The sequence below is a fragment of the Cyprinus carpio genome, chromosome A2 (assembly GCF_018340385.1).
Source record: "Cyprinus carpio isolate SPL01 chromosome A2, ASM1834038v1, whole genome shotgun sequence".
NCBI lineage: Eukaryota > Metazoa > Chordata > Actinopteri > Cypriniformes > Cyprinidae > Cyprinus > Cyprinus carpio.
In genome coordinates, this window is record NC_056573.1 from 26,638,976 (window position 1) to 26,663,863 (window position 24,888).

Below are 24,888 nucleotides of genomic sequence, written 5' to 3' on the forward strand. Positions count from 1 at the left end.
TTTTTTTTTTTTTTTTTTTACACAGTAAAGACTTATATTGTTACAAAAGGTTTCTATTTTGAATAAATGCTGTTCTTTTTAACTTTTTATTCATCAAAGAATCCTGAAAAAAGTATCACGTTCCATATATACAGTATATATATATATATATATATATATATATATATATATATATATATATATATATATATATATATATATATGTGTGAGTGTGTGTGTATAAACAGCAAAAAAATAATAATTTAGAATTAATCATCTTAAATGTATAATAATTTCTAATTATAATAATTTACAGTTTATTTAAATACACAGAAAGTATGAGATCACTACTGAAAAGTTTTATGTTTTAAAATTATACAACAGTTTTAGATGGAGCGGATCTTGTCACTTTAGCACATTACACATTCACACAGTATATTATATTGTCTTTATTTGGACTTCTGCAAAACCAAAGTCGGCTTATTTGGGCCAAATATTTTTCATAGGATGCATATAATATTTCAGAAGAGCTAAACCTCCATTTGTAAAGGATTTCTCATTAATAGAAGCTCTATGATGGTCTGTATTTTCGCGACAGCGATTTATTTACAAAACAAAACAGCAAGCGCGTGTAGACGTCAGCGCTTCCGTGCGCGCTACGTCGGTTGCGCTCGCCCGTGACGTCACTCGAGTGGGAGTCGAATCTTCTCCGGAATCGCTTGCTTTCATATCTGCACGAGCCTGTCGCGCGCGCGCCGTTTCCCCCGCTTCACTTCGAACCAAAACAAACGTCGCCCGACGCGCCTCGGTCGGTCATTTACCCCGCATCGCTGAGGGATTATTCGTGTTTTCTGCGGAAAGGCGGCCAGTAAAGCCATAGAAACGATGAGTGTGGAGGCGTACGGGCCGAGCTCGCAGACGCTCACCTTCCTGGACACGGAGGAAGCGGAGCTGCTCGGGGCCGACACGCAGGGCTCCGAGTTCGAGTTCACCGACTTCACGCTGCCCAGCCAGACCCAAACGCAGGGCCAGACCCAGAGCCAACTCGACAACCAGGTATAAACACACAAAACACACAATCGAGCCTTCTGTCAGGCGGCCCGGTGCTCGTTTGAGTCCAAATATGGCGAGCTAGCATGCGTTAGCCGCGCGGTAGCGTTAGCAACGAGAGAGCAGGCCGCCCGAGAGAGAGAGAGAGAGAGAGAGAGAGAGAGAGAGAGAGAGAGAGAGAGAGAGAGTTGTCACAGGGACTTTTGTGAACTACATTAGTGCTTAACTTGTTAATAAATTAAACTAAATATATTAGCTCTTATTTTGATGTTTGTAGTGACGAAATGTGTTACGTCAGATTGTTTGTTTTGGTTGGTTAGCTTAATTAGCTGCAGATCTCAGGTGTGTGTTTGCGGGACTACGATGGTGTTAATAAACTAATTTACTTAAAATATTTAGCAGCAGCTTATTCTCAGAGATGGGGTGTTATTTACAGATAGCTTGAGATAGCTACAGCTGACAGGTGTGTTTATGTTGACGTTGTGATGTTTTGGTGTTATAATAACATGCATCTTATTTGATTTTTGAACAGTTACACTGCTGTTCAGAAGTGTGGGGTCAGAAAGTCTCTTCTGCTCATTAATGCTGCATTTATTTGAGCAGAAATACAGAAAAAACGGTAATATTGTGAAATGTTATTGCAGTTTAAAATAATGGTTTTCTATTTTAATATACTTTAAAATATAATTTATTTCTGTGACGCAAAGCTGATTTTTCAGCATCATTCCTCCAGTCTTCAGTGTCACATGATCTTCAGAAATCATAATAATATACCGATTTATTATCAATGCTGGAAACCGTTTTGCTGATTAATTTATTTTATTTTTTTGGAACCTGTGATATGTTTATTAAAGATTCTTTGATGAATAAAGTTTAAACGAACAGCATTTATTTAAAATATATTGCAATAATATTTCACAATATTACAGTTTTTGTTCTTTCTGTATTTCTGATCAAATAAATGCAGCCTTGATGAGCAGAAGAGACTTCTTTTAAAAAAACATTGCAAATCTTAATGATCCCAAACTTTTGAACAGCAGTGTATATTGATGTTCTAACAATGATGTGATGTTTTAGATGTTTATGAACTATTTTGGTGTTATAATAACATGCATCTTATTTGATCTTTGACACATGTGGCAGTAGTTTATCTCACATGTATTTTTCAGAAGGACTTTTGTGAACTGCACCTGTTTTATAAGAGCATGTTTGATTAGAGGGGTTACTTTTGCATGGTAATTATTACTTGCAGGGGTGTTTTAAATGGAAATTATTTGATTAAATTGCTTTAATAATAAGGTGTGCTTTATCTGTTTTTTTGTGCATGAGCTGCAGCTTTCAGACTTTTGTTAAGTGTGTGCTGCAGAGTAAGTCTCGGTAAATCAGGTGTGCATTTGTACTTGAATTAGCTGTGTTTCTGCTGGTGCACGTTGCAGATGTGTGTGATTTGAGGGTGAACACTGCATTGTAGAATTTTAGATTTGTGTGTAGAAATGGTAGTGTTAAAGGTGAAATGTTTTGCGTTCAGGTGAACGGGCCTGATGGCATTCTGCCCAACGGAGAGGATGCAGTGGTGAAGACCAGCCAACTTCTGGCCGAGCTGAACTTTGAAGAGGATGAGGAAGATACTTACTACACTAAAGACTTGCCGGTGCACGCCTGCAGGTACTGATGACACACCTGCCCTGATCTCATGCGCAATAATCATGTGTCTGTAGCTGTGAGAGCTATACAATAATGCATAATACTTGCCTCTGATTGGTCACTCACAGTATTCTTTGTTTAATTACACTGTGCTGTCTAAGAGACATTTTTCCCAGGCAACCTATTAATACAAAAGATGATGCATCACCCCTCTGATTGTACGTTATGCTTGATGTAGGTCTTTTGTTTTTGAAGTAAATATTTATTAGCCAGATTTTAGGTTCTAATTTATATGGAAGTGATACATTGAAATGAAAACATTTTAATTTATATGAAAATGTACATATTTTGTATGTACCTGTCAAATGTTTGCGTTTTTATTTTAAAGAAATGTATATTTTTATTCAGTGAGGATGCATTAAATTGATAAAAAGTGACATTACAGATTTTTATAAAAGATTTCTGTTACAAATTTATGGAAATATTAAGTTTAAATATTTTTATTTTTGATGATAATCAAATATTTTGAACTTTGTATTCATGACAGAATCCTAAAAAATAATGTAGAACAAATTCCACCAAACAATGAAGCAACACAACTGTTTTCAACATTGATAATAATCAGAAATGTTTCTCAAGCAGCATATTAGAATGATTTCTGAAGATCATGTGACACTGAAGACTGGAGTAATGATGCTAAAAAAAATTCAGCTTCGCATCACAGAAATAAATTACATATAAAAATGTATTCACATGAAAAGCAGTTATTTGAAATTGTAATAATATTTCACAATATTACTGTATTTACTGTATTTGTAATCAAATAAATTCATCCTTGGTGAGCAGAAGAGACTAGGAAACTTTAATAAATCATACCAACTCTAAACTGTTGAGTGGTAAATGCAGAGCACAAGCAGTGTGACTATTAGGATGCTTCAGTAATCATTCTTGTTTCATTTGTTTGCAGCTACTGTGGCATCCATGATCCAGCATGCGTGGTTTATTGCAACACCAGCAAGAAATGGTTCTGCAACGGCCGCGGTAACACCTCTGGCAGGTGAGTCCACCAAGTTTGTGTTGTTAAATTCAAACTGCTGTGTTGTTAAGACGTAAAAACGAATGATTTCTGTCATGTTTGTTTTCTCAGTCATATTGTGAACCACTTGGTGAGGGCCAAATGTAAGGAGGTGACGCTGCACAAGGACGGACCGCTGGGAGAGACGGTTCTGGAGTGCTATAACTGCGGCTGCCGTAACGTCTTCCTGCTCGGCTTCATCCCGGCTAAAGCCGACTCCGTTGTGGTGCTTCTCTGCAGGTAAAATTCATCAAACCACGTATTTCATTCCAATTCACAAACTCAAATTCCTTAATTATGGAAAAAGTTTTTTTCGATTAGGTTGACCCGAATCTAAATCAATGTATTTTAGGCATCAGTAAATAAAGGGAGATTTAGTCATTGTTTTAAATAATAACAATAAAACCAGCTAGATTTCCTCTTTATGGCTCGTATGTGACACAGTCTGTATTTACGAGGTTACTTTAAGGATTTTAAAATTAATAGTGAGTTATTGCATGTGTGATGGTGCATGCTTACTGAAAATGTGAAATGGGAAAGTCCGTATTTTCATTTTATATAATGAGACTGGGCTTAAGGGTAAAGACCCGTTCACACCAAGGACGATAACTATAAAGATAACGATAAAGATATAGTTCTAAAAATCGTTTTCAGTATTAAAGAACAGCAGCGTCCACACCACAACTATAACGATAAAGACAAAGAAAAACTATATCGTTGGAATCACTTTCAAAACGATTTTTTTCCAGCTGATGAACGACAAAAAATTGACAGCCAATCAGAATCCATCCTGCTGTAACGCGCTCGAGAACTTAAAGCGGCAGACGAGCGTGCGCTTAGAATAAACAGAAGATATCGTTCGCTGGTATGGACGCTAATATCGTTATCTTTATAGTTATCTTTATAGTTATCGTTCTTGGTGTGAACGGGCCTTAAGAAGAAACCAGGTTTGTACTTGATGTGCCTCGTGTGCAAGAATAATTGCTTTTAATGTGTTTGTAATAGCATGTTTATAAATGAATGTTTTTATCATTTTTATAAATACTTTATTTCTCTAAAATTTATTAAATAGTCATATCATTTCGATAAATAGTTTGTATTAATAAATACATAAATACAATTCACAAAATTCTTTCCCATTTTTTTCCTCCTGAGATTGCCCCTGATGTTTACGGGATGAATTTTATTTTATTTAATTTGAGCATTCATGAGTGTACAAACATATACAATAATTAAATTTACATGTAGTACTCAATGCAATCATAAAGCATCTTTTACAGTATAAACAAGAACAATTACCTAATGTGTTTTTTCCTTTTACAAAAAAACTAAATCAAATAAAAATAAAGGTAGAAATAGTAACTATGTACATCCAGGGAGAGAACTTGTGGCCTAATTAAATTCCATAAAATACTCTTTCTACTTCTTTTACTATTTATTTCTGCTATTATTAATTTATTTTTTACTTCTATTTACCTTCTATTTACATGATACATTTTTCCAGGAGACAATGATTTTTAAAAATGTTTTTGTAATATTCTATTTTAAATGTTTTGTGTAAATTTAATCACAACGCTTGAAGCAGTGAAGGCACTGGTTTATCAGAAGCTGTCATCCATTGCTTATCAAGCGTGTGCTCTCGCTCCGTCTCATGGGTGGGTGTGTGTGTGTGTGTTTAGGCAGCCGTGTGCCAGTCAGAGCAGTCTGAAGGACATTAATTGGGACAGCTCTCAGTGGCAGCCCCTCATCCAGGACCGCTGCTTCCTGTCCTGGCTGGTGAAGATCCCGTCCGAGCAGGAGCAGCTGAGGGCCCGTCAGATCACGGCACAGCAGATCAATAAACTCGAGGAGCTCTGGAAGGTATCGTGATCTTTACGAACGCAGTTTGGATACGAACGCAGTTTTGAGCATCCTGTTGTTGTCTGCATGACTCTACGTTCTGTCATGTCTGCAGGAAAACCCGACAGCGACGCTGGAAGATTTGGAGAAACCTGGAGTGGATGAGGAACCTCAGCACGTTCTGCTGCGATACGAAGATGCCTATCAGTACCAGAACATCTTTGGGCCGCTGGTCAAACTAGAGGCTGACTATGACAAGAAACTCAAAGAGTCCCAAGTATGAGAACCTTTCTGCTCTTCAGCAATTCCTGTGGCTAAACTAGTGAAAAATGATGCATTAGTACTGATATGCTGATGAAGACTGTTAGTAATTAGTTATTTTTAATTTTTTTGGTTAACCTACTGCTTAAACTATGGAGTGCAACAGTGGCTACTGTGAAATCCTAATAGTAGACTTGTGCCAGTATTCGATTATGCGATATATCGCGGTAATGAATATGTACGATATTGTTATCGTGGGCACTTCCAAATACCGAGAATAATTATATATTACAAATTATTCAGAATTTGAACAATGCACAACAAAGTTTGTGAACTCTGATGTAAACAAGCATGCACAAGAAGCACATGGAGGAACACCTGAGAGATGCGCTGAATGAAAGCACATTCTCTCTCTGACAGCAGATGGCGCTAAACTGCAGAAAATGCAGCCCTTACCCTGGAAACCCCATAAATAAAAGAAGCTGCTACTTTCTAAAATAATATTTATATATTTCCATAAATTTTTTTCCATTTTAATCAGTGTTGAGAAAATGGATAGGATTTTAGTTTCTGGAATATGATTTTTTTTTTTTTTTGCAACCAAAAAATATTTCATTTTAAAATTCTTTATAAATAGGAATGCATGACAAAATATTTATAGTGCAATTAATTTATCAAATATTGTGATTGCAAATTGAACTGTGATAGTTTTCATATGGGATGAAACTTCATATCTGTGTGTCTAAAAGTATATTTATAAATTATATTGTGATTCCATTTTTATTTCCATTAATTGTGCAGCCACATTGTTTTAGTTTAATTTTAAATTCTATTTAATCAATTTAATTAGATGTGCGTTCGCTTGTTTGTGTTAATCTTTTCTTGTACCTGAGATTCTTTTCTCTTAAAGAGGTAGTTTATAATTGCAAAGTCCAAATACAGAATCAGATTTAATATGTATCAGACTGCGAGTGTTAAAACATTTGACATTTACTCTGCTTCTTGTCTCTTGTCTCTTTACTTCAGACTCAAGACAATATAACAGTGAGGTGGGATTTGGGACTGAATAAAAAGCGGATAGCTTATTTCACTCTGCCCAAGACGGATTCAGGTGGTAATAATTACTTTCATCATCTTCTGTGTCTACAAGTGGTTCATATCCATCCCATCCCTAACACCGTGTCCCATGCATCCCTCATCGATGTGTGCTCGGACCCGAGTGTGCGTGTGCGCGCGCGCGTGTGTATGCGCTCATGTGTGTTTGTGGTGCTGTACTGTGTATGTGATGGATATATAGCTCAATTAGTGTTATTCAGACATAAATCAGTAGGATGTGGTCTATCTGACAGTGTTTTCTGTGTGTGGGTGATGTTTATCAGACATGCGACTGATGCAGGGAGACGAGATCTGTCTGCGCTATAAAGGAGACATGGCTCCGCTGTGGAAAGGGATCGGACACGTCATCAAAGTCCCGGACAGTATCCTTTCAGCGTAGTTAAATCTCGCTGTTGTCACACAATTGTTCTCTCTTGATTATGTGCTTAGGCATGCATTGCTCATACTTAGGATTTATGATTTGATAAGCAAACACCCGGGACACCCTAGCAACTGCATAGCAACATAATTGCAACCTCTGCATAGCAAAACTCAGACAACAGACTTGCATCGTGACCGTGAGTTTTGCAAGCAATTTTAATATCAGCTGAAAGTCAGTAGTGCGTTCTTACTGTGCTGTTTTGATGTACAAGTATCTTACAGTACGCTGTATTATACCTTAACCGAGATCCTCTCAGATTATGGAGATGAAATCGCCATCGAGCTGCGCAGCAGTGCTGGTGCTCCTGTGGAGGTGCCGCATAACTTCCAGGTGGACTTTGTCTGGAAGTCAACATCTTTTGACCGGTTAGTCACTTTTAGACTTTAACTGGTCCATTAAACTGTTTCCATTTACTTTGCTACATTTATACAGTATAATTCACCCAGAAATGAGTAGTTCCCCCCAAATTTAAAATAGCTTTCATTTATTTACCTTCATGTCAATTTAAATTAAATTACTAAATTTTGTATTTTATTTTTTTCCTTTCGTGAATGCAAAAGGAAAAATTTATGAAGAACGCACTGATGTTGTCCATGCAAGAGTATTTTAGTACTGAGATACTACTTTGCTTTGTATTAATATTCTAAATTTTAGTATTTATTCGTATATTTTACATATTAATTTTAAAGTTTAAGTAAATTTATTGTGTATTTTTGTCATTTTTATTAGTATTTTGTTGTATATGTTTATGTAGGTTTTATTCCGTTTTGAGTTTTAGTGATTTCAGTACAAGTTAAACTATTAAAAAAATGAGAAATGCTGCCTTGTCAACTAGCTGAAATAAAATTATATTATTTATATTTTATCCATCCGAAAAAAATTAAAATTGCTTTTATTTACTTGCCTTCATGTTAATCCAAACGTGATTTTTTTTTTCTTTTGTGGGCTGACTAAAATTATGAAGAATATATTGATTTTATCCATGCAACAGTGTTGATACGTTTTGTTTTTATTAATATTTGAAATTAATATTTATTTATATATTTTCCATTTTAATTTTAGTTTTATTTATAAAAAATTATATATTTTGTTTTGTGTGTTTTTGGCATTTTGTATTTGTTTTGTTTATGTCCATGTGTTTTTTATAAATGTTTTATTTTAGTTTTAGTTATTTAGTACAACAAAATAAAAATGACTAATTTGTTGCCTTGGCAACTAGCTGAAATAAATGCATTTTTTTAAAATATTTTATTTCAGTTAACACTTTATTTCAAGGAACATAATTTTTTATTTATTTATTTTTTAGTTTAGTTAACTATAATAATTAATTCCAGTTCCAGTCCTGATTATTTGTAATTGAATAAAAAAAGCACCTTTGTGTTGCAGTTATGATTTCCAGATGAACTATAACTTGAAATAGTCTAATGATCTGTGAACCTGTTTTTGTTTGTCTTATGCAGAATGCAGAGCGCCTTGAAGACGTTTGCCGTGGACGAGACCTCTGTGTCCGGCTACATCTACCATAAACTGCTGGGTCATGAGGTGGAGGACGTTATCATTAAATGCCAGCTGCCCAAACGCTTCACTGCACAAGGCCTGCCAGACCTCAACCACTCGCAGGTACAGAACGGTCTGAAGTCCCCTTCCTCTGATTCAGCCCTAAGTCTTCAAGTTTCTGAAACTCAGGTTGTTTTGGCATGATGTAGGTTTATGCTGTGAAGACGGTGCTGCAGCGACCCCTGAGTCTGATCCAGGGGCCTCCGGGAACCGGAAAGACTGTCACTTCTGCCACCATCGTCTACCATCTGGCCAGACAGGGCAACGGGTGAGACACGTTCCCTGATTCTACAATGCATTATACCATTTCAGATTCATTCATTTAGTTTATAGGCTACTATATTGAATGTTTTATCTCATGTCATTTTATAAATATCTGATATTTGTAATATAAGGGTCCTGAGATTTCCACAATGTGGAAAACGCAGATGGAATCGCATAAACCAGTCATAAACATGGAGTTTTGAAATGATGCAAAATGTCTGGGAATATGGCTAATTTTAATTGAATAAAAAGTAGAACTGTACACTTCAAATCTAATTTGTCTGTAAAATATTAAATCCCAGAAAGACTACTGTTTAAATATAAAGTGATGTTTATGGTAAAAGTTAGGTTGAGAAATTGACATGTATTATTGTTGTACAGTAGGATACTTCTCAAAGAGTAATAATAATAAATTTAATACTTTATTTTTTGAGGATTGTCACAGTCTCTCCTCCATGTTTTAATTTTTATTTGATTAGATTTTATAAGATTGATAAGATTTTATGCCTTCATTTGATTACCAGTGATTTTGATAATAAATATGAATTAAATCGTAAATAAAAATAAACACACAACATTTTTTGGTTATTGTAAAAAAAAAAAATTGGGGAAAAATAAAACTGATTTTGTAAGGCCAAATTTAAAAAATATATATATATATAATAAATTGCTGTTAAATTTTATCCATTTCATGGTTTCAATAATTATGCATGCTTTTTGATTTGTAAAATTTAATTTAACCATCAAAACGGATCCAGAATCCATTTTATGGGGAAAAAAATTAATCTAGAAAATTGTAAACAGAAAAAAATGCATTTGGGGACAATAGAACCGAATAATAACCGAGTATTTGTTTTTGTGGCCATCTCATGGTTTAGTCCGGTTCTGGTTTGTGCTCCGAGTAACATCGCAGTGGATCAGCTGACAGAGAAGATCCATCAGACGGGGCTGAAGGTGGTTCGTCTGTGTGCTAAGAGTCGTGAGGCCATAGATTCACCCGTGTCTTTCCTGGCTCTGCACAATCAGATCCGCAACATGGACAGGTACAGACTTTTCTGTTCCTAATGCGTTACTGAAAAATGCACTATTTGATCTCTGTGTTTGTGTAATGAATGCTTTGTTAAGGCTGGCATCACCATTATTATCACTCAGAGTTAGGGTTGAGATTTCTTACGAGGACTGATGTGTGTCTGTCTTTTTTGCAGCATGCCAGAGTTGCAGAAGCTGCAGCAGCTGAAGGACGAAACTGGCGAGCTGTCGTCTTCTGATGAGAAACGTTACCGAGCTCTCAAACGAACCGCTGAGAGAGAGCTGCTCATGGTACCTGTCTGACTTCACCATAGACACTAAATGCTGGAATATTACACAGCGAAATGAAGATTTCCTAGAGTCTGAAGTCGAGTTTTCAGTGTGTTTGTTTATATAAACGCTGCAGCCGCTGGTGCACAATAATGCTTAAGCTGTTTTCTGTGGCACAGGAAATGAGGCATGTTTTTATGTGGTGCGTTATTCTATTAAAAAAATAAAAATCATCTCATGTTCTGTGTCTCTGTCTCTCAGAATGCAGATGTGATCTGCTGCACATGTGTGGGTGCGGGTGACCCTCGCCTGGCTAAGATGCAGTTTCGCTCCATCCTCATTGATGAGAGCACACAGGCCACGGAGCCCGAGTGCATGGTGCCAGTGGTGCTCGGGGCCAAACAGGTATGTGACAGGACACACCCGCCTTTATCTCATGTTTATTGATCTGTAAACAATCTGCATATTGTGTATGTAAGCACACAGATCTTACATAACTGAAAAATACTGTGATTTCTGGAAAAGTCGTACCTGAATATAAGTCACACCTGAAAAAAAAACAGACAAGGCCCATTTTATTATTACATTCAGAAATAATGCAAAATACTGGTAAATAAAACCAAGTGTGTTTTAGTTTCATTAATTTCACAAAGAATCTTTCACATTTAATTAGGTGAATTTACCTGAAATAAAATATTAACATAATAATAAAAAATAAAATGGCAAAACAAAATTTATATCATTTTAACTATAATTAAATTGAAAACCGAAAATGTAAAAAAAAAAAAAAAATATATATCAAAATGTTATAAAAACTATAATAGTATCTAACTGCATTTAATGCTATCCAGAACAAGAATGAAAAAATAATTATAAAAAGTTGACTGTGAGGAGAAATGAAAACTGAAAACCAGGAGATAAAACATTTTTGCAAAAATGCAGAGCAGATTTTTATAAAAGTGCAGACCAGTCATTCCTAATTCGCCAACAGCTGACTCCTATATTTACCTTGTATTCACTTATATTTATGACAGATATTTACTAAGTTAGAAAAACAATGATCGCTAATGGTTGTTATTTCTAATAAGTAAAAATACATCTAAACTACAGTGTTTTTCTGCTTTCCCACTTTAAATTACATGATTATAGAGATTTAAAGTGAACGAGCAACATGTTTCTATAAATATTAAGTTAATTTCAGTATGAAAGTCGCTTTGGAGTATTTTGGAATACAAGTCGCTGCACATTTTATATGATAAAAAAGTGACTTATGTTCCAGAAAATACGGTACTTCTGTGTGACAGTAATTTTCTGTTCAGTAACTGTACTGTGTTCTCCCTCTGACAGCTGATTCTGGTGGGTGACCACTGTCAGCTGGGTCCTGTGGTCATGTGCAAGAAGGCGGCTAAAGCAGGTCTGTCTCAGTCTCTGTTTGAGAGGCTGGTGGTCCTGGGCATCAGACCCATCCGTCTGCAGGTGCAGTACCGCATGCACCCGGCCCTCAGCGCCTTCCCTTCAAATATCTTCTACGAGGGCTCTCTGCAGAACGGAGTCACCGCTGGTACGGCATCTCACGTTATTTAATGTTTGTATAACAGACAAAGCAATAGTGAACACCAGGGGCGGCGTTAGGGGTGGGCTAAGGGGGCTGGAGCCCCGAATGTTTTCAGTAAAGCCCCGAATGTTTTTATTACCACCATGCATCAATGAGTTTTCATGCCCAATATAGTCATTTATATTAGAATTTAAATAAATAAATATATAAATAAATAAATATCTCTCGACTCTCACGTCTACAGTATCTGTCAATTTACGCGTTGTCATTCACACCCCCGAAAAAAACCGCCCCACTGAGTCTAGTGCTTCTGACTGACATGTAAACTGGCCAACCATCGATGAGCGTCTGTACGATCCAGCCAATGATATGAGATCTTTTGGAGCCAGGCGGTTTGTTGGCGTGTAGTATTTTACTAGATCAATTTATTTGAAAATTAAAATGGATATTTCAAAATTCTTCAAAAGAATAGCCAACACTTGAACGCCAAGAAACAACAGCTTCAGGTATCTGTAACTTTTAATCATAGTATTATATTTCTTTTTCGGTTTTAAATTGTGTCTGATTTAACGTTACATTTTGAACATCTAACACTTAACGGTTGCGCAGCACAGTCTTTAGGACACGCACACACAGAGAGCGGTTATAATGTTTGTTTAGCACGGTCTGTGGCAGACATTTTTCGTGTCAGGCAACAATTCAATAAACAAGATAATAAAAAAAAAGACTATTTCGCAAAGGAAATGGTTCCAAACAAAGCATGTTGTTGTGCTCTGCAGCAACACACAGCGGTGTTTACTGATTAAATTTGCTTGAATAAATGATTCACTGACCCATTCATAAAAACCAGTTGCTTACTTTTTTCTGAATGAATCATCTGTTTTCGAACGAATCCATCGATTAAAATGACTGACCGACTCACTCATTAAGGCAGTGGCTTACCGCCACCTAGTGGCAAAGTACCATTCTAATTTTTTTCATAATTTCATATTTCTGTATTCCAAGATGCATTTCAGTGGCTTGAGTATTGCGTATCCAGAAATTCTGCATTCTGCTTTTTCTTGTCGTCTCTTTGGCAAGCATCATATCCGAAACAGCAAAGACACATTAACAAGTGCAAGTTTCTCCAACTGGAAAAGAGCTTTAGAATCATTCATAGAGCATGAACAAAGTAGCCTTCATAAGGCTTCCATGACATGCTGGAAGAGCTACAAAACAGCTGAAACACATGGAGATATGAATGATGCACAGACTTCAGTAGAGGGTAAGGTTTATCTGCCAGACTGAATAACTTGAATCTGTTACTGTAATGCATTAAACGCAGAGATAAAGTCCTTTGACCGGTATATCTTTGTAGAGTAAGAGTATGTCAGTGCACTGCTTAATGTTTGCTTCTTATCCCTGTTCTACCAGGACGAGTGTAGCCAGTCAGGCTTGATTGGAAAAGAAAAAAAAAACTGAGAGACAGAGACAAAAAAAAAAGCGAGATAGAGACACAACATCAGCATATGTGTCAGGATACAAGGATAAACTTTAAATAAAATGTTTTAAATTTGTTTTTGTATATTTTAAACAAGGTAAATCTTTCTGATTTATTAAAATAAAAAGTCACATACATGGATTTTTCTGGGCTAAGCCCCGGATCTCCACTCACCCTAGAACCGCTCCTGGTGAACACGTTATAAAAACAGTTCCTCACACTTGTGTGGCGCAACATTACTGTCAGATCCGATGTGTTCGGAACAGCATCGACATTTAGTTTCATTCTTTCTGAAAATCCTGCGTTGAATTGTGTCTTGTTTATAAACGAATCCGCTGTGAAATTAAGTGAACAAAGGACCGAGTTCTTACTGTCGTGTTCAGGATCTTCATTAAAAACAAAGTTCAACCACTCTTTCCTAATGCTGGGATCAGAAGGAAGGCAATGAAAAGACTGTTTCCACAGCTTGGCACTGCACAGCGTCTTGTTGTCTTCTGAGCATCTTTATCGTCTGGTTTCTGCGTTTGTCTCTCTCATTATTTACATTCCACAGTGAATCGGTGGGAGGGGCTAAACAGACAGTGATGTGGAATCGGTGGGCGGGGCTAAACAGGCAGTGATGTAGTATCGGTGGGCGGGGCTAAACAGGCAGTGATGTAGAATCAGTGGGCGGGGCTGAACAGGCAGTGATGTAGAATCGGTGGGCGGGGTTAAACAGACAGTGATGTGGAATCGGTGGGCGGGGCTAAACAGGCAGTGATGTAGAATCGGTGGGCGGGGCTAAACAGAGTGATGTAGAATCGGTGGGCGGGGTTAAACAGACAGTGATGTGGAATCGGTGGGCGGGGTTAAACAGACAGTGAAGTGGAATCGGTGGGCGGGGTTAAACAGACAGTGATGTGGAATAGGTGGGCGGGGCTAAACAGACAGTGATGTAGATGTAGTAGTTTTGATTTCTCCGTTCATGACCCCTTTAAAGGGTTAGTTCATCCAAAAATGAAAATGACCCCGTGATTTATTCACCATCAAGCCATACTAGGTGTATATGACTTTCTTCTTTCAGACAAATACAATCGGAGTTATAATAAAAACTAAATGTCCTGGCTCTTCCGGGCTTTATAATGGCAGTGAATGGGAGTCCACTCTCTCGTGAACGCGCTTACAACAGTTAGCGAAAGCTAGAGGTTACAGTTTGTAAATATGGATATTTTTCTTACACAAATGCATCGCTTCACTTCAGAAGACCTTTATTTACCCCCCGGAGCCATGTGGAGCTCTTATTATGATCGATGGATACAGTTTATTTTGCTTCAAAATCTCAACACCAATTCACTACCATTATAAAATTTGGAAGATCCAGGAGATTTTTTAATATGACTCCATTGGTATTCGTCTGAAAGAAGAAAGTCATAAACACACAGAATGGCTTGAAGGTGAGAAAATCATGGGGTAATTTTCATTTTTGGGTGAACTATCCCTTTAAGTTCAGTTTAGATATTATATAGAGGCTACATCTGTGTGCCGCACTGATGATGTTCTGTTGTTCTCCAGCTGATCGCATCAGGAAAGGCTTTGACTTTCAGTGGCCTCAGCCCGATAAGCCCATGTTTTTCTACGTGACCCAGGGCCAAGAGGAGATCGCGAGTTCTGGCACCTCCTATCTCAACAGGTAGATATGAACATGATATCCCACTCTCAACACAAATATCAAATGCATATTGCACACAGAATGCTTTCTCCGAACAGCAAGACTCAATCTGATAGGCTGGCTTTGTGCTGTTTCGGGAAGTCAGATCCAGACTAATCATTAGTCAGATGTATCACATAGAATATTAGAAAGAAATTACATATTTAAATTAGTTAAAAAAAAGTATATTCCTGTATATATTAGTGGCTCTGTAGGATTTTAGATTTATGCCTCTAAACATCACATAAAACAACCTGTTACCATCAAATTTTTTTTGTTCCTAAAAGAGGTAATTATCAACTACAGCCTTTACAACTTTATAAGTAATTTTCAGCCTCAGTAAAGACACCATGACATTAAAGTAATTCTGCCTGAAATCAGAGATGCTACTGACTGATATTAAAGACCAACATTTAAATCTCTTAATTGAGTGTTCAGTCATATATACCCAAGTCACTGCGGCACTGGTATATGTGCTAGACAGCATTATAAATATAATATATCGTGGGGCTCGAACGTTTGGGCACCCCTTGCAGAATCTGTGAAAATGTGAATAATTTTCAAAAAATAAGAGAGATCATACTAAATGCGTGTTATTTTTTATTTAGTACTGTCCTGAGTAAGATGTTTACATTTAGTCCACAAGACAAAAAAATTGCTGAAATTATTAAAAGAACCCCGTTCAAAAGTTTGTGAACCCTTGTTTCTTAATACTGTGTGCGATTACCTGATGATCCACGACTGTCTTTCTGTTTTGTGATGGTTGTGCATGAGTCCCTTGTTTGTTCTGAACAGTTAAACTGAGAACTGTTCTTCAGAAAAATCTTTAAGGTCCTGCAGATTCTTCAGTTTTCCAGCATCTTTGCATATTTGAACCCTTTCCAGCAGTGACTGTATGATTTTGAGATCCATCTTTACACACTGAGGACAGCTGAGGAACTCAAACACAACTATTAAAAAAGGTTCAGACATTCACTGATGCTCCAGAAGAAAACACGATGCATTAAGAGCTGGGGGGTGAAAACTTTTGGAATTTGAAGATCAATTTGTCTTTCTTTCTTCAGTGGAAAAGAAATTAAGTTTTTTGAGGAAAACATTTCAGGATTTTTTCTTCATATATAACTCAGTTGGTTGCTATTGTTTCCTCAAAAAACTTAATTTCTTTTCCACTGAAGAAAGAAAGACATGGATATCTTGGATGTCATTGGGGTGAGTAAATTATTAGGAAATTTTCATTTTGAGGTGAACTAATCCTTTAAGTTAAAAATAAAAATGTTTAAATGTAATATATTTTTCTCCCTGGTCCTTATTTTAAATAGGTCATAAAAATATCAATAATTATCGATATCGACCGATATGAAACACTTATATCGTGATACAGTTTTCAGCCATATCGCCCAGCCCTAATCACAAAACAGAAAGACAGTCGTGGATCATCAGGTAACCACACACAGTATTAAGAACCAAGGGTTCACAAACTTTTGAATGGGGTTCTTTTAATAATTTCAGCAATCTTTTTGTCTTGTGGACTAAATGTAAACATCTTTTATGTACAATATCTTACTCAGGACAGTACTAAATAAAAAATCACATGCATTTAGTATGATCTATTTTATTTTTTGAAAATTATTCACATTTTCACAGATTCTGCAAGGAGTGCCAAAACATTTGAGCCCCACTATATCTAGATCTGGATCCGGAGAATTGTTTAAATCATTGTTTTATATCATCATATCACCCATCTCAAAAGCTTGCTCTATGCTAAAGCACTAAGGCATTATAGACATTTCTGTAAAGCTGATTTGAAATGGTTGAAATTTTGTGATATGTCGATCAGTTGGCCTCTTCCTGTATAAGTGCTGGTCTCGCGGCCAGAATCCAATACAAAGCAGAACAGATTTTATGCCAATTAATAACCGAGACCTTTGAAAAATCATAAGCTTATTAATAAATGCTCCTTACCAGCATTAGATGAAGCTCATTCAAAGGGCCGGTCCGATAAAATCATCTCTCTGTGTTCAGGACCGAGGCGTCTAATGTGGAGAAGATCACCACCCGTCTGCTGAAGGCCGGAGCCAAACCTGACCAGATCGGCATCATTACGCCCTACGAGGGCCAGCGCTCTTACCTGGTGCAGTACATGCAGTTCAGCGGCTCACTGCACACCAAACTATACCAGGTACAGAGTCCAGACAGCACTTACAGACTGATTTCAGCCATTCTGTGGCAATTTATGGTGTCAAGAAAAGTGCATTTTGGTGTTAGATCATTATTGCTGTAGTACTGGCTCTTTTTAATGGCTGTTTGACATCCAGTATCACACAGCAGCATGTCAGTGATGTATTGATGCCTGTGTGTGTCTACAGGAGGTGGAGATCGCCAGCGTGGATGCGTTCCAGGGGAGAGAGAAGGACTTCATCATCCTGTCTTGTGTCAGAGCTAACGAGCACCAGGGCATCGGCTTCCTGAACGACCCACGACGTCTCAATGTGGCGCTAACCAGAGCCAGGTAACTAAAGCAGAATTTCCATTCAGAATCATTCAAGAGTCTGTATGCACTGCGAAGATGCATTTGAAGGAACATGTTTAACATGGACGGAATCACAGAATCCAGTCATAAAAATGGAGTTTATTACCCTGGAATGACACAGAATTTGGCTTAATCAAACTTAATCAAATCGCAGAAAGAGACTGCTGTTCAACATGAAGTCTGTGTGTTGTGCGTGTTTCAGTTTCGTCTACTGCACATACAAGTGTGTGAGACACAGTGGTGTTTTCAGTGTCTCTCGCCTCATTATATGAGGTCATGAGCACAAACTTCATCTCTAGAGCTGCTCTGAGAGTCACTTTAACAGCTTTTCACCAGTTCATTTGAGAAAACTATCATCAGATACACACAGAAACTCAAAGCTCTTCACTACAACCCACAAAAATAAAAGTTTGGTTTTATTTGAAGAAATTGCGACAATTATATTACTTAATTTTGTAGAGTACATGTTCTTCTTAAAGTAATAAAAAATAACGTATTTTACTAAAACATATTTTTTAATTTAAACTGTAAACCTCTGATGTGCAGCAATGTCAGAAAATAAAAGGAACTTTTAAATTTTCATTTGATTATATTTTAAAAAGTTTTAAAACTATTAAAGTAAAATTTTGATTGCCACGGTTTTTGATCATAAATTAGCATTCAATCATAAAACACAGAATCCAGAAAAAGTCAGAATTTCTGAAAAAATAAAAATAAAACGTGTTTCGTAGGGTAATATTATTGCTAACATTTTAATAAATTATGAATTTGATTGATTAGACAAGCTGTTTGATTATTAAAATGTATTTAAACTGTTAAACTGAAATCCAGAAAAAAATATGTATTTATTTATTTTATTTTAATTAAATGTATTTGTTTATTTTTTGCATTTTTGAAAAAAAAAATTATAATAATTAAACCATTAAACTGGAATCCAGAAAAAAATATATATTTTATTTAAATTAAACGTATTTGTTTATTTTATGCATAAAAAAACCCTGATTTACAGTATGTTTTCCTTCAAGGAAAATGTGTGTATGAATGACAAATGTAGGTGGATTGCTCTAGTTATGTGCTGTGTGTGTGTGTGTGTATGCATGCAGATATGGCGTGATCATTGTGGGCAACCCTAAGGCTCTGTCCAAGCAGCCTCTGTGGAACCACCTGCTGAACTACTACAAGGAGCAGAAGGTTCTGGTGGAAGGACCGCTGAACAACCTGAGAGAGAGCCTCATGCAGTTCAGCAAACCACGCAAGCTGATCAACACCATCAACCCTGTGAGTAACACACACACAGTCACATGTCAGGGCTTCTTCAGGCTCAGAAATAGTCTTTTCATGCTGATTCACATGTACGGCTGTCCATGCATGCAAAGCTGCTTAATTACAATTGCATTTAATAATAAGCAATTACAATGTGCATTATTAGTGCTTGTGTATTAGTGCTTTCTTATGCATCTGTAACATTACATTCACCACCAAGATAACAAAGAAATTTCAAATAAGGAAACAAAATATTAAAAAATAAAAAGTCACAAAATGCTTCTCCTAATAGTGTAAATGTGTGTTTCAGGGAGCCCGTTTCATGAGTACCGCCATGTATGACGCGAGGGAGGCCATGATTCCTGGATCTGTGTATGACCGCAGCAGCACTGGTGAGAAAACAATCACTGCAGTTGCAATTAATTAGTTCTAATTTAGTTTCTTATTTACAATTAAATTCATATTTGGTTCTTATTTTTCCTGTTAGTTCAACGTATGAACTAATTTAATTGGTTATTAGTTTAGTAATTAGTTTAAGCATCAACCAGATGAATCAAGTGTTATTCTGTCATCGTTAACTAAAACTAAAACCATAAAATGTGTTAATTGAAATTAAAATATAATAAATGTAAACTAGTTTTAAACATAATGGCCCGGTTTCACAGACAGGGCTTAGACTAAGCCAGGATTAAGCCATAATTCAATTAGGACATTTAAGTAATTTTTATAAACATGCTTAGAAAAAAACATTACTGGGGTGCTTATTGAGACAAAACAAGGGCACTGATATATTTTAAGATCAATCAGTGCAAGTTTATTTCAGTTGAAACAGCTAAGACTTACATTTTAGTCTAGGACTAGGTTTAAGCCTTGTCTGTAAAACCAGGGGAATATGTCTAATTTAAACTAAAACAATAAAAAAAACTAACATTTTAAACAAAAACGAATAAAAATGACAAGAAAACACAAAATAATATAAACAAAAACATACTATAAAAGAAAATAAAAATTGTATAAGTGTATTTTATATACAAATTATAAAATAAATATAAATACAATTCAAAATAGGAACAAAAATTATAATAGTATATCTATGATAATAAGATAACACTGTTATTTCATGATGAACCTGTTTTTGTGATGCTTATTTTTTTTTGTGAAAAATATATATATATGTAATTTGTCACTCCTTGTTTGTCTTTGCAGGGCGTCCATCTAATATGTACTTCCAGACACATGACCAGGTCGGCATGATCGGGACTGGGCCGAACCCGATGGGCTCCATGAACATCCCCATCCCGTTCAATCTGGTCATGCCTCCCATTCCTCCGCCTGGGTACCTGGGCCAGGTGAACGGACCTGCTGCCGGTGAGAGAAAACACCAAAACACTCAATTAAGCAACCTTGACTGACATTAGAAGTGTAAAGTCTGTATGGCCCCTTTAATGAGTTTAGCTACTGTTGAAGAGATGGGGAAAGAAGTTGCAGTGAAGGTGAAGCAGAATGGAATCAGGAATACAGTATTAATCAGTTCTCTCTCTCTGTTTACAGGTCGTGGTGCTCCTAAAGGTAAGACTGGGGGTCGCGGAGGGCGTCAGAGGAACCGTGGCACTGGTAATCACGGCAGCGGGCAGGCCAACATGCCGAACAGCCAGGCCAGTCAGGACCTGGTGTCCCAGCCCTTCTCTCAGGGTCCACTGACCCAGGGCTACATCACCATGAGCCAGCCGTCACAGATGAGCCAGCCTGGACTGTCCCAGCCGGAGCTCTCACAGGTGCTCACATTTGTGTGGGATGTTCCCACTTTTATAAGAGTCTGTGTAAAAGTGGCCTTGTTTTGTTAATTCTGTAGTTTTAAATGTAGCGTTTGGTCTTTTGTGTGGAACAGGATAGCTACCTGGGTGATGAGTTCAAATCCCAGATGGACGTGGCGCTTTCCCAGGATTCCACCTACCAGGGCGAACGGGCATATCAACACGGAGGAGTGACTGGACTCTCACAGTACTAGAGTGTAAGACAACACACACACGCATCTTAAAAGACCACACATACACTACCGTATAGATGTTCGGAGTCGGTAAGACTTTAAAAAAAAAAAAAATGTAATCTTTACGCATTAAATTGGTCAAAAGTGACTGTAAAGACATTTATAATGTTACAAAAGATTCTATTTCAAATAAATGCTGTTCTTTTGAACTTTCTATTCAACTGTGAATCCTGAAAAATTAAATGTATCACAGTTTCCACAAAAATATTGTGCAGCACAACTGTTTTCAAGATTGATAATAATCAGAAATGTTTCTTGAGCAGCAAATCAGTATATTAGAATGATTTTCAAGTAATTTTTTGTATACAAACATGAATCACTAAAACTTAAACTAAAACTAATAAATACATTTGAATAAATACTATAAAGACATTACAAGAATACAAATAAGTAAAATGATTAAAATAGCATTAAATTAAGTTTAAATTGAAATTTAAAATGATAATAGCAATGAAAGAAAAACAATAAAAATTACTAAAACTAACTAAAATTAAAAACAAAATATAAAAATGAAAGAAACAATATTAATTTATAAAATTCATAATAAATTAAAACTAATACAAATGAAAGAAAAACACAACAGAATTACTAAAACCTGAACTAAAATAAAATTGAAAACACAACTTTGTCCTCTTCTCCGTGGAACCCAGTTTTAAAACCTGATGCTTTTTTGTTCATTTTAAAAACAGTAGCTAATTATGTTTACAGTAACATCTTTGTGTGTGTGTTTTGTGTTTTAATTCTGTTCCAATTAGCTTTTTTTCCCTAGCTATTTATGAATGGAGAAACACCTCATGTGTCTTCGTCCCCCATTGCTAACGCTGTCGGTTTTCTCCGTCTGTGTCCGCAGGTTGTTGGAACAGGAGCTAGGCCTGTGCTGAGCTTAGTTCATCAGCATTTTAAATATGGGTAAATATAAAAAAAGAACAAACATGGATGCCCGTTTACCACTGTTACAACTGAAGCACCATGGTGTGAGAGCAACAGGAGAGAATCAAACCAATCACAGGAGGGAGTAAAGCTGGACAGGACGAAAGAGAACGTGTGAGTGGCGGACTACATCCACCATTCGTTGAGGACGGGGAGGAGAGGGGAGACGCAGTGTTAGGAGGAGGAGACCAAACACGAGATCTTCGATCTGCAACTCCGCAACGTGGAGGAGGCTCCTGGAGCGCAGGGGCCCTTCCCGGCCTCCTCTCTCTCTCGCCTGGCTGCCGACGTCAGCCTCAGGCCTTGCCCTGCCAACAGAGACGGAGCCAAGATGAAGTTCTCTTAAAACTACCTGCAAAAACCACGCTTGCTCTGTCGTCTCCACGAGCTGAGAGAGGGGGTGACGTATTCAAAGTAATTATAAACGCTATCCAAGCAGCTGATTTTCTGGAAAATAAGAGTTCCCCTCAAAGTTGACATCTGACATTCAGGTTCTACCACCGCACATCTTTGAGAGAACGGACGCTTGTGGCAAGAGTTTTCACGGTTTGTTTCATTCGCTTCGGAGCGCCTCTCATCTCCAACCAAGGTGCTAGGACACTCTGAAGGACGATTCAACTTTGAGGAAAGTTTTCCGCCTGAAGTCCGGGAGGGTAGAGGTGCCGTAACAAACGGAGGGCCTGTCACATCTCGTCTGCTCTCCGCTTGGTGATTTGGGCTAGAAAAGGCTTTGGGATGTTTCTTTTTCCTTTTAAATGTTTTGTCCCTTGCTGAAGGGACCGACGGATCTATCCTGTCTTATTTCCCTCTGTTTTAAAATGGTTTTTGTTCGACTAGAATAAAAGCAGTCAAGTAGAACCGCTCTATTTAGCTTGCTTGATTTAAACGTGGCTTAAAAATCAATTCAGATCAGCAGGATGTGTGGGTCGGGAACGTCGTCAAAATCAGGTGAAACTTCTTCATCTGGGTCTGTTCGATGTAACATGTCAATCACAGCAAGCTCCTCCCACTGCTATTCTGTCCAATCAGGTGAAACCTGATCATCTGAATCTTTTATTTGGTACGAGACAAATCTGTCAATCACATTAGACCCCGCCCACTGCTATTCTGTCCAATCAGGACGCAGTCGTATTATTGTTGTGCCCGAATCGCTTTAGTTGCGTCTCAGAGAAAGCAGAAGGAGATCGCCGCACAGACAGGTGAGATTCTCGCTGTTTTTGTGTCTGACCGTAAGAGGCTCGTCTTGCACTCTTGCGTTATGATGTCAGTGAGAGCGGGCGTTTTTTTAACGCTGCCGACAGGTGTGTGTGTGTGTGTGTGTTTCCAGAATGCCCTCCTTCATTATTATTTGTGTTGTGGTAGATTGTAGTTTTGCATTTCCCACACTCTAGTTGCTTTTTCCCCCTCTTCTTAGTAGCTCATATTTTTATTTGTATACAATCTGACGTGAAGTTCTCAGTGTGGAAATTGCTCAAGTTTATTTGGTTTCGACGGACCCATTCAGAGTTTTACGGCAGCTTTTAACATCCGTTCCGACCGATGCCAGTCGCCTCAACTTTGTACTTTTACTTTGGAGTGTTTATACCTTGATGTTACTCCATACTTGCAGCCCTTTTGACTGTTTAATATTACCCAAGTACCACCACTCGCATTTTATAGCATCGAGCACAGATTCATTTTAAGTTCACATCCTTTGCTTTCTCTTTTTTTTTCTTTGACCACAAGACAATCATGATTCGTTCATAACCAAGGTCGCAAAAATGTTGACGCGACTGATATTCAGACTTTTCCATGTTAACCTCTCATTTTAGAATTAACTCATTCTCTGAAAATCCTTGAAACAGTTTAGCTTTCACATTTCATACTTCAACTGTAAATATCAGTGCTCAGATTTGATATGACATCAGCCAAATTGTTGCCAATGACAATGAGAGACCAACATCCACAACGAGGCCAAGGTGATCCACAGCCATGCATTCTGGTTATTATCGAGTATGAAGAGACGAGGATATTCTGAGGTTCTGCTGCGAAGGCTGCATCAGATTTCACTGAAATGTACAATACATTTAAATGCTTTAACTTGCAATGAAGAGGAACATTGAAAAACATCAGGATATGAAGTATAATTCAGGATTTTGTTTTGTGGAAAAAGTTTTCACCCCCACAATATGTACTTCTTGTAACGTTATGAATAAATGTTGATTTCTTTCACCCGATGCCGTTCTCAGTTCTTCTTTGTCTTGTGTATGATCTATAATGAAGCTTAAATATTGAATATGCATGCGCATTTCTACCACAGAATAAAAAAATAAAAATAAAATTGCAATTTTTTTTTTTTGGTCATAATTGTAAGAAAAAAGTCCAAATATTATGTTTACATATCGCAGTTGACTTTTTTTGTTTTACTTCCATTGCATATTTAACCTGTTGTAACCTGGATCACAGTAAGGAAGCACACTTTTGGTGTTTACTTTCTTTTTCACAAACTGATTTCTGTGGTCTCAATTTAGTTGAAGTGACAATTAGGAAAGGTTTTGCTCAATGCAGAAGTGTGTCAGATATGAGACTTTTGTTATTAAAGATGTGTACAAGCTTTAATAATGAAGGGATGTTAAATCCCATAATTACAGTAAGATCATAATTTCTTTAAAGCTGTTTTTTCCCCTAAAGTAACATTAATTTGTATTAATTGCAGAAACTCCCTGCTGTAATGTGTCATCCTCTGTAGTGATAGAGCAGGTCTGATGTGGCGTTTTCATCAATCACACATTAAACCTACTGTGCTTTTCATTTAGCTTTTTTCTAAGTTCACATAAGGTCAGACTTAATTACTGGACATTGAAAATGAATTTGACTTCACTGGCAAGCTCTTAATCCATGCTACTTGCTGT

The 24,888-nt window shown here is 37.0% G+C and overlaps 1 protein-coding gene across 2 annotated transcripts; it reads left to right on the forward strand.

Moving 5' to 3' along the window:
- The first annotated feature begins 665 nt into the window (after positions 1–665).
- upf1 (UPF1 RNA helicase and ATPase) lies at positions 666–24,213 on the forward strand. Of its 2 annotated transcripts, none has more exons than XM_042713120.1 (24): positions 666–1,035; positions 2,558–2,694; positions 3,641–3,730; positions 3,821–3,988; positions 5,428–5,608; positions 5,703–5,864; positions 6,875–6,962; positions 7,228–7,326; positions 7,642–7,750; positions 8,846–9,005; positions 9,092–9,210; positions 10,085–10,249; positions 10,412–10,526; positions 10,767–10,910; positions 11,853–12,066; positions 15,092–15,209; positions 17,250–17,406; positions 17,594–17,736; positions 18,861–19,035; positions 19,331–19,412; positions 20,227–20,388; positions 20,572–20,795; positions 20,909–21,031; positions 21,918–24,213. In XM_042713120.1, exons 1-23 carry the CDS (start codon positions 865–867, stop codon positions 21,026–21,028), a joined length of 3,303 nt encoding a protein of 1,100 aa, XP_042569054.1. In that variant the 5' UTR covers positions 666–864; the 3' UTR covers positions 21,029–21,031; positions 21,918–24,213. The 2 variants fall into 2 exon arrangements, with proteins under 2 accessions (XP_042569054.1, XP_042569064.1); XM_042713130.1 differs by having other exon boundaries at positions 6,875–6,959.
- The last annotated feature ends 675 nt before the right edge of the window (positions 24,214–24,888 follow it).

What these genes read in the sequence shown, in the direction of transcription:
- upf1 (XM_042713120.1), top strand. Translation starts at nt 865, where the DNA reads ATGAGTGTGGAGGCGTACGGGCCGAGCTCGCAGACGCTCACCTTCCTG. An exon ending in CTGGCCAGACAGGGCAACGG is followed by an intron (nt 9,211 to 10,084) that starts GTGAGACACGTT and finishes CTCATGGTTTAG; the next exon opens with TCCGGTTCTGGTTTGTGCTC. An exon ending in TGCACACCAAACTATACCAG is followed by an intron (nt 17,407 to 17,593) that starts GTACAGAGTCCA and finishes GTGTGTCTACAG; the next exon opens with GAGGTGGAGATCGCCAGCGT.